We start from the raw sequence: 15,505 nt of genomic DNA on the forward strand, positions 1-15,505 counted from the left end.
CCCACCCACACGGGTCTGATTCCCCCAGCAGGGGGCAGTCACACACACCCACACCGGTCTGATTGCCCCAGCAGGGGGCAGTCACCCACACCCACACCCACACCCACACGGGTCTGATTCCCCCAGCAGGGGGAGTCACCCACACCCACACCCACACGGGTCTGATTCCCCCAGCAGGGGGCAGTCACCCACACCCACACCCACACCCACACGGGTCTGATTCCCCCAGCAGGGGGCAGTCACACACACCCCCACACCCACACCGGTCTGATTCCCCCAGCAGGGGGCAGTCACACACCCCCACACCCACACCGGTCTGATTCCCCCAGCAGGGGGCAGTCACCCACACCCACACCCACACCGGTCTGATTGCCCCAGCAGGGGGCAGTCACACACACCCACACGGGTCTGATTCCCCCAGCAGGGGGCAGTCACCCACACCCACACTGGTCTGATTCCCCCAGCAGGGGGCAGTCACCCACACCCCCACCCACACCGGTCTGATTCCCCCAGCAGGGGGCAGTCACACACACCCACCCACACACCCACACACAGAAAGGTCTGATTCCCCCAGCAGGGGGCAGTCACACACACCCACACCCACACCCACACGGGTCTGATTCCCCCAGCAGGGGGCAGTCACACACACCCCCACACCCACACGGGTCTGATTCCCCCAGCAGGGGGCAGTCACACCCACCCACACGGGTCTGATTGCCCCAGCAGGGGGCAGTCACACCCACCCACACCCACACGGGTCTGATTCCCCCAGCAGGGGGCAGTCACACCCACCCACACCGGTCTGATTGCCCCAGCAGGGGGAGTCACCCACACCCACACGGGTCTGATTGTCCCAGCAGGGGGCAGTCACACCCACCCACACGGGTCTGATTGCCCCAGCAGGGGGCAGTCACACCCACCCACACCCACACGGGTCTGATTGCCCCAGCAGGGGGCAGTCACACCCACCCCCACACCCACACGGGTCTGATTGCCCCAGCAGGGGGAGTCACCCACACCCACACGGGTCTGATTGCCCCAGCAGGGGGCAGTCACACCCACCCACACCCACACGGGTCTGATTGCCCCAGCAGGGGGCAGTCACACCCACCCACACCCACACGGGTCTGATTGCCCCAGCAGGGGGCAGTCACACCCACCCACACCGGTCTGATTGCCCCAGCAGGGGGCAGTCACACCCACACCCACACCCACACGGGTCTGATTCCCCCAGCAGGGGGAGTCACCCACACCCACACCCACACGGGTCTGATTCCCCCAGCAGGGGGCAGTCACCCACACCCACACCCACACCCACACAGAGAAAGGTCTGATTCCCCCAGCAGGGGGCAGTCACACCCACACCCACCCACACAGAGAAAGGTCTGATTCCCCCAGCAGGGGGCAGTCACACCCACCCACCCACACAGAGAAAGGTCTGATTCCCCCAGCAGGGGGCAGTCACGCCCCCAGCCCCTCACAGCGTCCGTTTCACGTCTCTAGTATGTGACCCAGACGGTGGAGGTGGAGTCCCCCACGACCCTGAGGTCTCTGGTGGAGGCCGAGGAGCGGAACCGGGGGCTGCAGGAGCAGCTCTGCAGCCAGGGGGAGCGGTGCCAGCGGCTGGCGGAGCAGCTGCAAGGCTCGGAGGAGGTGACTGCTGGGCTGCGAGACAAGGTGAGCGAGAGCGGCACCGTGGACAGGGTGGGTGGGATTCAAACTTGTGCCCTCGCAGGCAGAATACCGCCGTCCATGGCTCCTTGCTCCTTTGCTGAGAGCCGCATCCCCTGACATAGAGACCCAACCCTGGGGGTGGCCATCGGCCACGGGAGGGTAGCCCAGCCTTGCATTCCAGTAGCCCAGACCCCACGAAAGAGGGGGCAGGTCCCCGGGGCCCAGGCACGGCAGGTGGAGGTGGGGAATGGAGTTGCTCCGTCCAGCCCCCAGAGCAGACGCTCACCTGTGGAGGGACCGACCTCCCCCCAGGCCATAGCCAGGAGCCCCGTCCCTCACTCATGTGACCCCCACAGCCCCTGGGGAGGGCCAGACGAGCCCTCCCTGGTGACCCGAGGGTCTCCCCACCTGCAGATCTCTGCCTACGAGTGTGAGATCACCAAGCTGCGGGAGGAGCTGCTGCGGGAGATCAGCCACCTGGAAGCCCAGAAGGAGGAGGCCGTCAAGGAGGCCTCGGAGTGCTCGGAGCAGCACCTGGAGCAGCTCCGCGAGCAGCTGACAGGTACCGCCGGCCTGGGGAGGGGCTGGGGAAGCGTCTCCGAAAGCCCCTGGTCAGGAGGGGATCCTGAGCCGTGAGCGCACAACGCTAGTCCCTGCTGGGATCAGATCCTGGTGCTGCCTCCCGGGGAGCTGATCCCTGGGGAGTGGATCCCCTGCGCTCGATGGGAGCAGATTCCAGCCCTGCGGAGTGGATCCCTGTGTGGGGCAGGGGTGGGGGGGATGGACTAGCTAGGGCCTGTTTCTGAGGGCAGCTGCCCCCGGTCTCTGCTCCCCTGGCAGGTGTCCAGAGGCGCCTGGCCACGCTGCAGCCCATCCTCAAGGGCATGAAAACCAGCTACTCCAGCCTGCGCAGCCAGGTGCGTGACTTCTCCGAGTTCTACGAGGCAGCCATCCGGGAGGCCAGGAGACAGGTGAGGCTGGGGAGGCTGCTGGGGGACAGCCTGTCGGGGAGAAGCGGGGCTCGCCCACGGGGAATGGAGGGGGCAGGGGAGGCCCGTCCAGGGGAAAGGGGCAGTTGCTCCTGTTCCCCCAGCCTCCTGCCCCCAACACCAGCGGCGCTGGGCGCTCAGGCTGGCTCTCTGCGGGGGCCCGGCGGGGGCTGAGTGTCCCTGTCCCCCTAGATGTGCTCGGCCGCCAGCGAGGCGTCGGAGGCCAGCCGGGACCTGCAGTGGAAATACCAGCACGAGGTGCTGCTGCGCAAAAAGTACCACGCCCAGCTGGTGGAGCTGAAAGGTGCGAAGGGCTGGGGGAGGGTGGCAGGGGATGGATTCAGTGCGGGGGCCATGGGCGGGGCTGGATGGGCCCCTCGCCCCACCCAGCAGAGGCCCCAGGGTGCCTGGGATGGCAGGTCGCTCTCCTGGGTTGGGTCGGTCCAGAGCCGAGCATGGGGGGTGCGGCAGGCGGGAAAGGGTTAACTGGCTCTCAGGTGTCACCACCTGCCCGCTGGGTCACTGAGCAGCCAGTGACAGCTTGGCGCAGCTACCTCTTGTGTTTCATTGGCTGAGCAGCTGTGTGGGAGGAGCCAAGGCGTTCCTGCTCCGCCTCCTGCTCCTGCAGTTCACATTGAGCTGGGTTCAGCCCCAGTGGAAACCAGGTGTGGTCCTGGCTCCTGGCCACCAGGACCCTGTGACCCGCCCCCAGCCCAGCCCAGGGCTCGGGCACCTGCGCTGACCCCCAGAGCCCCTGGCTTGGTCCAGGGTTCAGGCTCTTGCGCCTGTCCCTGGAGCCCTCCCTGCCCAGGCCCACACCCGGGGGCTGAGCTGGGACCTCCAGCCACAGAAGCCTCTTTAGACGTCCCTTCCAATGGGTCTGGGCCAGGACAGATGCTTTGAGGAGCCAGGGCTGCACCCCGGCGGTGACGGGAGCATACCCCGGGTGTGGGGGCAGAGCTCCGAAGAAGGCAGTGCCCACTGGGCTGGGACCCAAGGGTCCCCCAGTGAGCCATTAAGGGACTTAGCTGCCAATGGAGAGCCCTCCCCAAATACCGGAGACCCTAGACTTGCCCTCCCCTGGCTCCTGCACCCCCTCCCAGCCTGTGTGTGGCTGCAGCCTGGGGGAGCGGGCCGATGGGGCATAGTGGGGGCATGTTTGCGGCAGGTCACTGCCTGGTCTCTGGGGGCAGCTCAGGCCTTGGCGCTGCTGGTGGGTCCCACCTTGCCGTGGTGCCACTCGGGCTCTGCCCAGGGCGGGAGTGCTCCTCGCCCACTTCCAGCGTGCCCTGCTCCCCACAGCCATGGCTCAGGGCGCTGGGCAGGGACGGGATCAAATGTGTTCCCCTCCGCAGTGGGACAGCGCCCTTCCCAGGCCGCCCCGGCTCAGTACTGGCTTCTGCCCTGCACAGGGAGCAGCTGGCTCGGAGACACTCGCTGTGGGGTCCCGCAGGGCTGGCTTCGGCCCTGGCTGCAGGGTGAGCCTGTCTGCGGGCGGCTCTGGGGCCGGTGGGTAGCGGTCTCAGCCTGGCTTCTCATGGGCCAGGCATCCATTGGCACTGATTGGCCAGGGGCTGGCTGGGCCATGGAGCCTGAGGGTGCCAGGCAGGGCTGAGGGCAGCGTGGCAGGCCCCTGGCTGTCGCGTGTAGAGGACTCCAGTTTCCAGGGCCCCGCAGAGCCCCCGTGACCCTGCGTCTCTGCCCCCAGGGAACATCCGGGTGCTGTGCCGGCTGAAGCCGGTGACGGAGGTGGACCAGCGGGAGGGGGAGGTGAGCACGGCCGTCAGCACGGAGCCCGGCAGTGACAGCAGCATCACCGCCCGCTACAAGGGCAAGGAGAGGACCTTCGAGCTGGACAAGGTCTTCCTGCCGGAGGCCACACAGGAGGAGGTGACCCGCTGCCCGACTCCCTCCCGCCCCGCCGTGCCCCATCCCATCTGTGTCAGACTGGGGACCCCGGCTCGGCCACCCTCCTGCCCCGAACCCCGGGCGGTGCCGGCCATGAGCTGGGGGCCCAGGTGCCACCCAAGCTCCTGGCAGTCAGGGCCCCCGGGGGCATTCTGGTGGCAGGACTGGATCTGAGCCACCCCCTGCCTGTTTCTCAGACCCGCGCCATGCCTGGGGACTCGGTGCCCTGGCCGGGCCCACGGGCATCTTCACCTCAGAGCTGTGGCCCCCCAGGCCGGGGTGGGGGAGATGGGAGGGGTGGCTCTCAAGGCAGCATTTGCAGCCAGACACTTAGCTCTCCCTTCCCCTCATTGTGCCCATGCCAGGGGTGCTGCGCCCCTTGGCCATGTCAGTGCTGGTCTCCGCCCCGGGCTGGGAGGCACAGCGCCTGTGTGACTCAGCCGAAGGGCCGTCCCCTGGCAGCTGCGGGGGCAGCAGCAGCCCAGCGATTGGGGCAGTTGTGTGGATGGGGGGAGGGCCCCCTGGATGGGCTGCATTACCAGGAGCCCCTCCATAGAGCTGCCATGCGGCCGGCAGGCCCCCCAGGGAGCTGCACTGCCTGGCAGCTCTTGGGAATGAGGGAGGGCAGGCCGGGGCATGTGCCCCACTCCATCCCCACCTCCCTCACATCTGCACTGTGATGATATGGGGGCGACGGCTGTGCCCCCCATGCTTACCAAGGGAGCAGAGCCTGGAGCGGTCCAGAACGCTGTGGGGAAGGGAATGGAGCTGGGATATAGTGTCCTGGAACCTGGGGAGATGGAGCCTCCTGGAATGCTGGAGGGGCTTGGGGGACTCCAGAACGCTGCGGGGGAGGGGAGGGAGTTCCAGGGTGCAGGGAGGTGCAGCGCTCTAGAGGAACCGGGGAAGTGAGACAGGCAGAAGGGGGGAAAGCATTCCAGAAAATGGAGCATGTCAGAGCAGTGCTGCACTGGGGAGCAGCGGAGGAGGAGGAGGAGGGAGATTCTAGACCACGGGGCAGGATGTGTTCCAGGACAGCAAGACTCGCCAGTGTTCTAGATCAGCGCACAGGGCAGGCTGTTCTAGATCAGGGTGCGGGGTGGAGCGTTCTAGCATGGTCTGTGTAGGGCACTCTAGGACAGCATGCCTTTGTGAGTGTTCTGCAAGGAGACACATCCTGTGGTGTTCTAGATCCGTGCATCGCATGGTGTTCTAAAATGGCACACAAAGGTGGCCTATAGAGCTCTAGAATAAGATAGGATATAGTGATCTAGGTGGGCATTTATGGCCCAAATGTTCTAGAGAATTGTCTTGGGAAGGTGGGACATTCTAGGATGGTTAACAGAGGGTTGCAAAATGCCATGTGGGTTATAGTGTTCTAAGTAAATGGAAATATGGCACATTCTAGATCGACGTGTGGAACATTCTAGATTTGACGTGCCAGGGTGCGGTGTCCTAAAACAGCATGTGGGGGTGATGTGGAGTGTTCTACAATGACATGTGAGCGGTGTGTTGATGGACTGTTCTAGAGCTCTCTCTGTGTGTGTATGGACTGGTCTAGAGTGGTATGTGGCCTGAGTTCTAGAGGTGTGTGTGGGGTGGAGATGGACTGTTCTAGAGCTCTCTCGCTCCCTGAGCGTGTGGGTGGATTGTTCTAGAGCAGTGTGCAGCTAGACTGCTCTAGAGTCGCCTGTGGTCTGTTCTAGAGCTCGGTGTGCATGAGTGGTGTGCGACTCGACTGTCCTAGAGCCGTTTGCGGTCTGTTCTAGAGTGGCATGCAGGGGGATCGTGTTCTAAGACGGCGTGTGGTGGTGCTCCACAGTCTGGCAGAGCGTGCTGGGGCCTATCGCCGCGGGGGAGCTCTGGGCACTGCCTCCCCCCTGGGGAGGGCTCGTTAATTCTGCGCTGACCTTTCCACCTGGTGCTTTGTGACCCCTTGATCCCCAGGTGCCTAGCCAGGGACAGGACCCTGGAGCTCCTCCCGGACCACCAGAGCCATGATTGCCAGGGTTGCAGGTAACTGGCTTTCCTCCCGCACGACTGGCAGCCTCAGCCCCCAGCACTCACCCCGCCTGCTCAGGGCACCCCCTGCACTGCACCCCTTCCCCCACAGCTCTGCTGGCTGTCACCCACACTGCAGAACCTGCACCCCACACCGGGACACGGGTCCCTCGGCCCCCTGCTGATGCCCACCTGTTTGTCTGCCTCCCGCTCAGGTGTTCCTGGAGATCGAGCCCCTGGTCCTGTCCTGTCTGGATGGCTACAACGTGTGTATCTTTGCCTACGGGCAGACTGGCTCGGGGAAGACGTACACCATGGAGGTAGGCAGCAGGGCCATGGGGCTGAGGAAGGGGCCAGTCTGGGTTCTGCCCCACTTAGCCCCACAGGCTCCAGGAAGGGCTGACACTGGGGTGGGGGAATGGAGAGACCCCGCTCTGCATCCCAGGCCTAGAGCCCTCCAGGGACGTGGGAATCCGGCTGCCCCCCAGACAGTCTCCCGCTCTCGGGAGGTGGGATCTGTCTCCCTGCCCTTGGGAAGGAGGGCGTCGTCTGTGGGCGTCCTGCCGGTGTGAGGGCGTTTGGAGCCGCCTGGAAGCATGGGGCTCAGTGCAGGAGATCCCGACCTGCACACTCCTACACACGGGTACACACGCATGTGCCAACGGGCTGTGACGCGCATGGACAGGCCACCACACGCCTCCACATTGAGGGGACTCTGAGGGGGCCTAGGCTGCCCCCGAAGCCCCCACCTCTGAGCTGGGCGGAAGCCTGAGGCCCTGTCTCTGTCTGGCTCCAGGGCGTCCCCGAGGACCCTGGCATAAACCAGCGGGCGCTGCAGGCCCTGTACCAGGAGATGGAGGCCAGGGAGGGGCTGTGGAAGTATTCGGTGAGCCTCAGCGTGGTGGAGATCTACAACGAGGTGATCCGGTAAGAGGGGGCCGGGGGAGGGGGCCTGCCCTACGCACCGCTAGGAACGCCCTGCCCCCCACAGAACCTTCCCCTCACCCTGCTGCACAGGCTGGGCACCGCGCTGCCCGACCGGGCAGGGTCTGACCAGAGGACCTGCTCAGCACGCTACAGTGACCCCAATACCCGGCATGGGACGAGGGGGCGCCGTGCTGGGACAGGGGGAGGGGGCGAGCAGGGGGCGCTCTCGGCTCTGACTGACAGGACCCCAGAGCGCGCTAGGGGGCGCCGGGCTGCAGGGGGCGCTCTCGGCTCTGAGTGACAGGACCCCAGAGCGCACTAGGGGGCGCCGTGCTGCAGGGGGCGCTCTCGGCTCTGACTGACAGGACCCCAGAGCGCACTAGGGGGCGCCGGGCTGCAGGGGGCGCTCTCGGCTCTGACTGACAGGACCCCAGAGCGCGCTAGGGGGCGCCGGGCTGCAGGGGGCGCTCTCGGCTCTGACTGACAGGACCCCAGAGCGCGCTAGGGGGCGCCGTGCTGCAGGGGGCGCTCTCGGCTCTGAGTGACAGGACCCCAGAGCGCACTAGGGGGCGCCGTGCTGCAGGGGGCGCTCTCGGCACTGACTGACAGGACCCCAGAGCGCACTAGGGGGCGCCGGGCTGCAGGGGGCGCTCTCGGCTCTGACTGACAGGACCCCAGAGCGCACTAGGGGGCGCCGGGCTGCAGGGGGCGCTCTCGGCTCTGAGTGACAGGACCCCAGAGCGCACTAGGGGGCGCCAGGCTGCAGGGGGCGCTCTCGGCTCTGACTGACAGGACCCCAGAGCGCACTAGGGGGCGCCGTGCTGCAGGGGGCGCTCTCGGCTCTGAGTGACAGGACCCCAGAGCGCACTAGGGGGCGCCGTGCTGCAGGGGGCGCTCTCGGCACTGACTGACAGGACCCCAGAGCGCGCTAGGGGGCCGTGCTGCAGGGGGCGCTCTCGGCTCTGAGTGACAGGACCCCAGAGCGCGCTAGGGGGCGCCGGGCTGCAGGGGGCGCTCTCGGCTCTGACTGACAGGACCCCAGAGCGCACTAGGGGGCGCCGTGCTGCAGGGGGCGCTCTCGGCTCTGACTGACAGGACCCCAGAGCGCGCTAGGGGGCGCCGTGCTGCAGGGGGCGCTCTCGGCTCTGACTGACAGGACCCCAGAGCGCACTAGGGGGCGCCGTGCTGCAGGGGGCGCTCTCGGCTCTGAGTGACAGGACCCCAGAGCGCGCTAGGGGGCGCCGTGCTGCAGGGGGCGCTCTCGGCTCTGAGTGACAGGACCCCAGAGCGCGCTAGGGGGCGCCAGGCTGCAGGGGGCGCTCTCGGCACTGACTGACAGGACCCCAGAGCGCGCTAGGGGGCCGTGCTGCAGGGGGCGCTCTCGGCTCTGACTGACAGGACCCCAGAGCGCGCTAGGGGGCGCCAGGCTGCAGGGGGCGCTCTCGGCACTGACTGACAGGACCCCAGAGCGCACTAGGGGGCGCCGTGCTGCAGGGGGCGCTCTCGGCTCTGAGTGACAGGACCCCAGAGCGCACTAGGGGGCGCCGGGCTGCAGGGGGCGCTCTCGGCTCTGACTGACAGGACCCCAGAGCGCACTAGGGGGCGCCGTGCTGCAGGGGGCGCTCTCGGCTCTGAGTGACAGGACCCCAGAGCGCACTAGGGGGCGCCGGGCTGCAGGGGGCGCTCTCGGCTCTGACTGACAGGACCCCAGAGCGCACTAGGGGGCGCCGTGCTGCAGGGGGCGCTCTCGGCACTGACTGACAGGACCCCAGAGCGCGCTAGGGGGCGCCGTGCTGCAGGGGGCGCTCTCGGCTCTGAGTGACAGGACCCCAGAGCGCGCTAGGGGGCGCCGGGCTGCAGGGGGCGCTCTCGGCTCTGACTGACAGGACCCCAGAGCGCGCTAGGGGGCGCCGTGCTGCAGGGGGCGCTCTCGGCTCTGACTGACAGGACCCCAGAGCGCACTAGGGGGCGCCGGGCTGCAGGGGGCGCTCTCGGCTCTGAGTGACAGGACCCCAGAGCGCGCTAGGGGGCGCCGTGCTGCAGGGGGCGCTCTCGGCACTGAGTGACAGGACCCCAGAGCGCGCTAGGGGGCGAGCAGGGGGCGCTCTCGGCTCTGACTGACAGGACCCCAGAGCGCACTGGGGGCGCCGTGCTGCAGGGGGCGCTCTCGGCTCTGACTGACAGGACCCCAGAGCGCACTAGGGGGCGCCGTGCTGCAGGGGGCGCTCTCGGCTCTGAGTGACAGGACCCCAGAGCGCACTAGGGGGCGCCGTGCTGCAGGGGGCGCTCTCGGCTCTGACTGACAGGACCCCAGAGCGCACTAGGGGGCGCCGTGCTGCAGGGGGCGCTCTCGGCTCTGAGTGACAGGACCCCAGAGCGCGCTAGGGGGCGCCGTGCTGCAGGGGGCGCTCTCGGCTCTGAGTGACAGGACCCCAGAGCGCACTAGGGGGCGCCGTGCTGCAGGGGGCGCTCTCGGCACTGAGTGACAGGACCCCAGAGCGCACTAGGGGGCGCCGTGCTGCAGGGGGCGCTCTCGGCTCTGAGTGACAGGACCCCAGAGCGCACTAGGGGGCGCCGTGCTGCAGGGGGCGCTCTCGGCTCTGAGTGACAGGACCCCAGAGCGCGCTAGGGGGCGCCGTGCTGCAGGGGGCGCTCTCGGCTCTGAGTGACAGGACCCCAGAGCGCGCTAGGGGGCGCCGTGCTGCAGGGGGCGCTCTCGGCACTGACTGACAGGACCCCAGAGCGCGCTAGGGGGCGCCGTGCTGCAGGGGGCGCTCTCGGCACTGACTGACAGGACCCCAGAGCGCGCTAGGGGGCGCCGTGCTGCAGGGGGCGCTCTCGGCTCTGACTGACAGGACCCCAGAGCGCACTAGGGGGCGCCGGGCTGCAGGGGGCGCTCTCGGCTCTGACTGACAGGGCCCCAGAGCGCACTAGGGGGCGCCGTGCTGCAGGGGGCGCTCTCGGCTCTGAGTGACAGGACCCCAGAGCGCACTAGGGGGCGCCGTGCTGCAGGGGGCGCTCTCGGCACTGACTGACAGGACCCCAGAGCGCGCTAGGGGGCGCCGTGCTGCAGGGGGCGCTCTCGGCACTGACTGACAGGACCCCAGAGCGTGCTAGGGGGCGCCGTGCTGCAGGGGGCGCTCTCGGCTCTGAGTGACAGGACCCCAGAGCGCACTAGGGGGCGCCGTGCTGCAGGGGGCGCTCTCGGCTCTGAGTGACAGGACCCCAGAGCGCACTAGGGGGCGCCGGGCTGCAGGGGGCGCTCTCGGCTCTGAGTGACAGGACCCCAGAGCGCGCTAGGGGGCGCCGTGCTGCAGGGGGCGCTCTCGGCTCTGAGTGACAGGACCCCAGAGCGCGCTAGGGGGCGCCGGGCTGCAGGGGGCGCTCTCGGCACTGACTGACAGGACCCCAGAGCGCACTAGGGGGCGCCGTGCTGCAGGGGGCGCTCTCGGCTCTGAGTGACAGGACCCCAGAGCGCGCTAGGGGGCGCCGGGCTGCAGGGGGCGCTCTCGGCTCTGAGTGACAGGACCCCAGAGCGCACTAGGGGGCGCCGGGCTGCAGGGGGCGCTCTCGGCTCTGACTGACAGGACCCCAGAGCGCACTAGGGGGCGCCGTGCTGCAGGGGGCGCTCTCGGCTCTGAGTGACAGGACCCCAGAGCGCGCTAGGGGGCGCCGTGCTGCAGGGGGCGCTCTCGGCACTGAGTGACAGGACCCCAGAGCGCGCTAGGGGGCGCCGTGCTGCAGGGGGCGCTCTCGGCTCTGAGTGACAGGACCCCAGAGCGCGCTAGGGGGCGCCGTGCTGCAGGGGGCGCTCTCGGCTCTGAGTGACAGGACCCCAGAGCGCACTAGGGGGCGCCGGGCTGCAGGGGGCGCTCTCGGCTCTGAGTGACAGGACCCCAGAGCGCGCTAGGGGGCGCCGTGCTGCAGGGGGCGCTCTCGGCTCTGACTGACAGGACCCCAGAGCGCGCTAGGGGGCGCCGGGCTGCAGGGGGCGCTCTCGGCTCTGAGTGACAGGACCCCAGAGCGCACTAGGGGGCGCCGGGCTGCAGGGGGCGCTCTCGGCTCTGACTGACAGGACCCCAGAGCGCACTAGGGGGCGCCGTGCTGCAGGGGGCGCTCTCGGCTCTGACTGACAGGACCCCAGAGCGCACTAGGGGACGCCGTGCTGCAGGGGGCGCTCTCGGCTCTGACTGACAGGACCCCAGAGCGCACTAGGGGGCGCCGTGCTGCAGGGGGCGCTCTCGGCTCTGAGTGACAGGACCCCAGAGCGCACTGGGGGCGCCGTGCTGCAGGGGGCGCTCTCGGCTCTGACTGACAGGACCCCAGAGCGCACTAGGGGGCGCCGTGCTTCAGGGGGCGCTCTCGGCTCTGAGTGACAGGACCCCAGAGCGCGCTAGGGGGCGAGCAGGGGGCGCTCTCGGCTCTGAGTGACAGGACCCCAGAGCGCACTAGGGGGCGCCGTGCTGCAGGGGGCGCTCTCGGCTCTGACTGCCAGGACCCCAGAGCGCGCTAGGGGGCGCCGTGCTGCAGGGGGCGCTCTCGGCTCTGAGTGACAGGACCCCAGAGCGCACTGGGGGCGCCGTGCTGCAGGGGGCGCTCTCGGCTCTGACTGACAGGACCCCAGAGCGCGCTAGGGGGCGCCGGGCTGCAGGGGGCGCTCTCGGCTCTGAGTGACAGGACCCCAGAGCGCGCTAGGGGGCGCCGTGCTGCAGGGGGCGCTCTCGGCTCTGAGTGACAGGACCCCAGAGCGCGCTAGGGGGCGCCGTGCTGCAGGGGGCGCTCTCGGCTCTGACTGACAGGACCCCAGAGCGCGCTAGGGTCGCCGGGCTGCAGGGGGCGCTCTCGGCTCTGACTGACAGGACCCCAGAGCGCGCTAGGGGGCGCCGTGCTGCAGGGGGCGCTCTCGGCTCTGAGTGACAGGACCCCAGAGCGCGCTAGGGGGCGCCGTGCTGCAGGGGGCGCTCTCGGCACTGACTGACAGGACCCCAGAGCGCGCTAGGGGGCGCCGTGCTGCAGGGGGCGCTCTCGGCTCTGACTGACAGGACCCCAGAGCGCGCTAGGGGGCGCCGGGCTGCAGGGGGCGCTCTCGGCTCTGACTGACAGGACCCCAGAGCGCGCTAGGGGGCGCCGGGCTGCAGGGGGCGCTCTCGGCTCTGACTGACAGGACCCCAGAGCGCACTAGGGGGCGCCGTGCTGCAGGGGGCGCTCTCGGCTCTGAGTGACAGGACCCCAGCGCGCACTAGGGGGCGCCGTGCTGCAGGGGGCGCTCTCGGCTCTGATTGACATGACCCCAGAGCGCACTAGGGGGCGCCGTGCTGCAGGGGGCGCTCTCGGCTCTGAGTGACAGGACCCCAGAGCGCACTAGGGTGCGCCGTGCTGCAGGGGGCGCTCTCGGCTCTGAGTGACAGGACCCCTGCGCGCACTAGGGGGCGCCGGGCTGCAGGGGGCGCTCTCGGCTCTGAGTGACAGGACCCCAGCGCGCACTAGGGGGCGCCGTGCTGCAGGGGGCGCTCTCGGCTCTGAGTGACAGGACCCCAGAGCGCACTGGGGGCGCTGTGCTGCAGGGGGCGCTCTCGGCTCTGACTGACAGGACCCCAGAGCGCACTAGGGGCGCTGTGCTGCAGGGGGCGCTCTCGGCACTGATTGACAGGACCACAGCGCTCACTAGGGGGCACTGTGCTGCAGGGGGCGCTCTCGGCACTGACTGACAGGACCCCAGAGCGCACTAGGGGGCGCCGGGCTGCAGGGGGCGCTCTCGGCTCTGAGTGACAGGACCCCAGAGCGCACTGGGGGCGCCGTGCTGCAGGGGGCGCTCTCGGCTCTGACTGACAGGACCCCAGAGCGCACTAGGGGGCGCCGTGCTGCAGGGGGCGCTCTCGGCTCTGATTGACAGGACCACAGCGCTCACTAGGGGGCGCTGTGCTGCAGGGGGCGCTCTCGGCACTGACTGACAGGACCCCAGAGCGCGCTAGGGGGCGCCGTGCTGCAGGGGGCGCTCTCGGCTCTGACTGACAGGACCCCAGAGCGCACTAGGGGGCGCCGTGCTGCAGGGGGCGCTCTCGGCACTGACTGACAGGACCCCAGAGCGCACTAGGGGGCGCCGGGCTGCAGGGGGCGCTCTCGGCTCTGACTGACAGGACCCCAGAGCGCACTAGGGGGCGCCGTGCTGCAGGGGGCGCTCTCGGCTCTGACTGACAGGACCCCAGAGCGCACTAGGGGGCGCCGGGCTGCAGGGGGCGCTCTCGGCTCTGACTGACAGGACCCCAGAGCGCACTAGGGGGCGCCGGGCTGCAGGGGGCGCTCTCGGCTCTGACTGACAGGACCCCAGAGCGCGCTAGGGGGCGCCGTGCTGCAGGGGGCGCTCTCGGCTCTGACTGACAGGACCCCAGAGCGCGCTAGGGGGCGCCGTGCTGCAGGGGGCGCTCTCGGCTCTGACTGACAGGACCCCAGAGCGCACTAGGGGGCGCCGTGCTGCAGGGGGCGCTCTCGGCTCTGAGTGACAGGACCCCAGAGCGCACTAGGGGGCGCCGGGCTGCAGGGGGCGCTCTCGGCTCTGAGTGACAGGACCCCAGAGCGCGCTAGGGGGCGCCGTGCTGCAGGGGGCGCTCTCGGCTCTGACTGACAGGACCCCAGAGCGCGCTAGGGGGCGCCGTGCTGCAGGGGGTGCTCTCGGCTCTGATTGACAGGACCCCAGAGCGCGCTAGGGGGCGCCGTGCTGCAGGGGGCGCTCTCGGCTCTGAGTGACAGGACCCCAGAGCGCGCTAGGGGGCGCCGTGCTGCAGGGGGCGCTCTCGGCTCTGACTGACAGGACCCCAGAGCGCGCTAGGGGGCGCCGTGCTGCAGGGGGCGCTCTCGGCTCTGACTGACAGGACCCCAGAGCGCACTAGGGGGCGCCGTGCTGCAGGGGGCGCTCTCGGCTCTGACTGACAGGACCCCAGAGCGCGCTAGGGGGCGCCGTGCTGCAGGGGGCGCTCTCGGCTCTGAGTGACAGGACCCCAGAGCGCGCTAGGGGGCGCCGTGCTGCAGGGGGCGCTCTCGGCACTGACTGACAGGACCCCAGAGCGCGCTAGGGGGCGCCGTGCTGCAGGGGGCGCTCTCGGCTCTGACTGACAGGACCCCAGAGCGCACTAGGGGGCGCCGTGCTGCAGGGGGCGCTCTCGGCTCTGATTGACAGGACCCCAGAGCGCGCTAGGGGGCGCCGTGCTGCAGGGGGCGCTCTCGGCTCTGAGTGACAGGACCCCAGAGCGCGCTAGGGGGCGCCGTGCTGCAGGGGGCGCTCTCGGCTCTGATTGACAGGACCACAGCGCTCACTAGGGGGCGCCGTGCTGCAGGGGGCGCTCTCGACTCTGACTGACAGGACCCCAGAGTGCACTAGGGGGCGCCGTGCTGCAGGGGGCGCTCTCGGCTCTGAGTGACAGGACCCCAGAGCGCGCTAGGGGGCGCCGGGCTGCAGGGGGCGCTCTCGGCTCTGACTGACAGGACCCCAGAGCGCACTAGGGGGCGCTGTGCTGCAGGGGGCGCTCTCGGCTCTGACTGACAGGACCCCAGAGCGCACTAGGGGGCGCCGGGCTGCAGGGGGCGCTCTCGGCTCTGACTGACAGGACCCCAGAGCGCACTAGGGGGCCGTGCTGCAGGGGGCGCTCTCGGCTCTGATTGACAGGACCACAGCGCTCACTAGGGGGCGCCGTGCTGCCGGAGATGCAGATTTAAGATGAAACATAAAACTAGGTCCTGAGTTAATCCCAGCTCAGATGAATCAATGCTGCCTCCTTAAACCCTCCTGTTGATTTGAGTTGGATCCAGGATTCCTCTTCACTTGTTCTAAGCTGCTGTTCAGAGTGGTTGTACAGGCCTGCTCCAGAGGTGGCTGCACTTGCATGGAGAGAGCAGCGATTGCTCTCTATGGTTTGTGAAGCACTTGGTATTACCCAGCCCTACGTCCTAGCCTCCCCATGGCCCGTCCCCTTCCCTAGCATCCCTGTCTGCAGACTCAATAGTGTCTCAAC

At 68.8% G+C, this 15,505-nt stretch overlaps 1 protein-coding gene across 1 annotated transcript in view; it reads left to right on the plus strand.

Moving 5' to 3' along the window:
* KIFC2 (kinesin family member C2) overlaps positions 1 to 15,505 on the plus strand; it is a 50,517-nt gene that overhangs the window by 30,840 nt on the left and 4,172 nt on the right. The window contains exons 9-15 of the mRNA XM_077808802.1: positions 1,504 to 1,677; positions 2,089 to 2,236; positions 2,515 to 2,645; positions 2,856 to 2,967; positions 4,372 to 4,553; positions 6,788 to 6,892; positions 7,369 to 7,499. Of these exons, the coding sequence (XP_077664928.1) occupies positions 1,504 to 1,677; positions 2,089 to 2,236; positions 2,515 to 2,645; positions 2,856 to 2,967; positions 4,372 to 4,553; positions 6,788 to 6,892; positions 7,369 to 7,499 (983 nt within the window). The remainder of the gene's footprint in view (positions 1 to 1,503; positions 1,678 to 2,088; positions 2,237 to 2,514; positions 2,646 to 2,855; positions 2,968 to 4,371; positions 4,554 to 6,787; positions 6,893 to 7,368; positions 7,500 to 15,505) is intronic.

This window comes from Eretmochelys imbricata, chromosome 2 (assembly GCF_965152235.1).
Source record: "Eretmochelys imbricata isolate rEreImb1 chromosome 2, rEreImb1.hap1, whole genome shotgun sequence".
In the NCBI taxonomy this organism is placed as follows: Eukaryota; Metazoa; Chordata; order Testudines; family Cheloniidae; genus Eretmochelys; species Eretmochelys imbricata.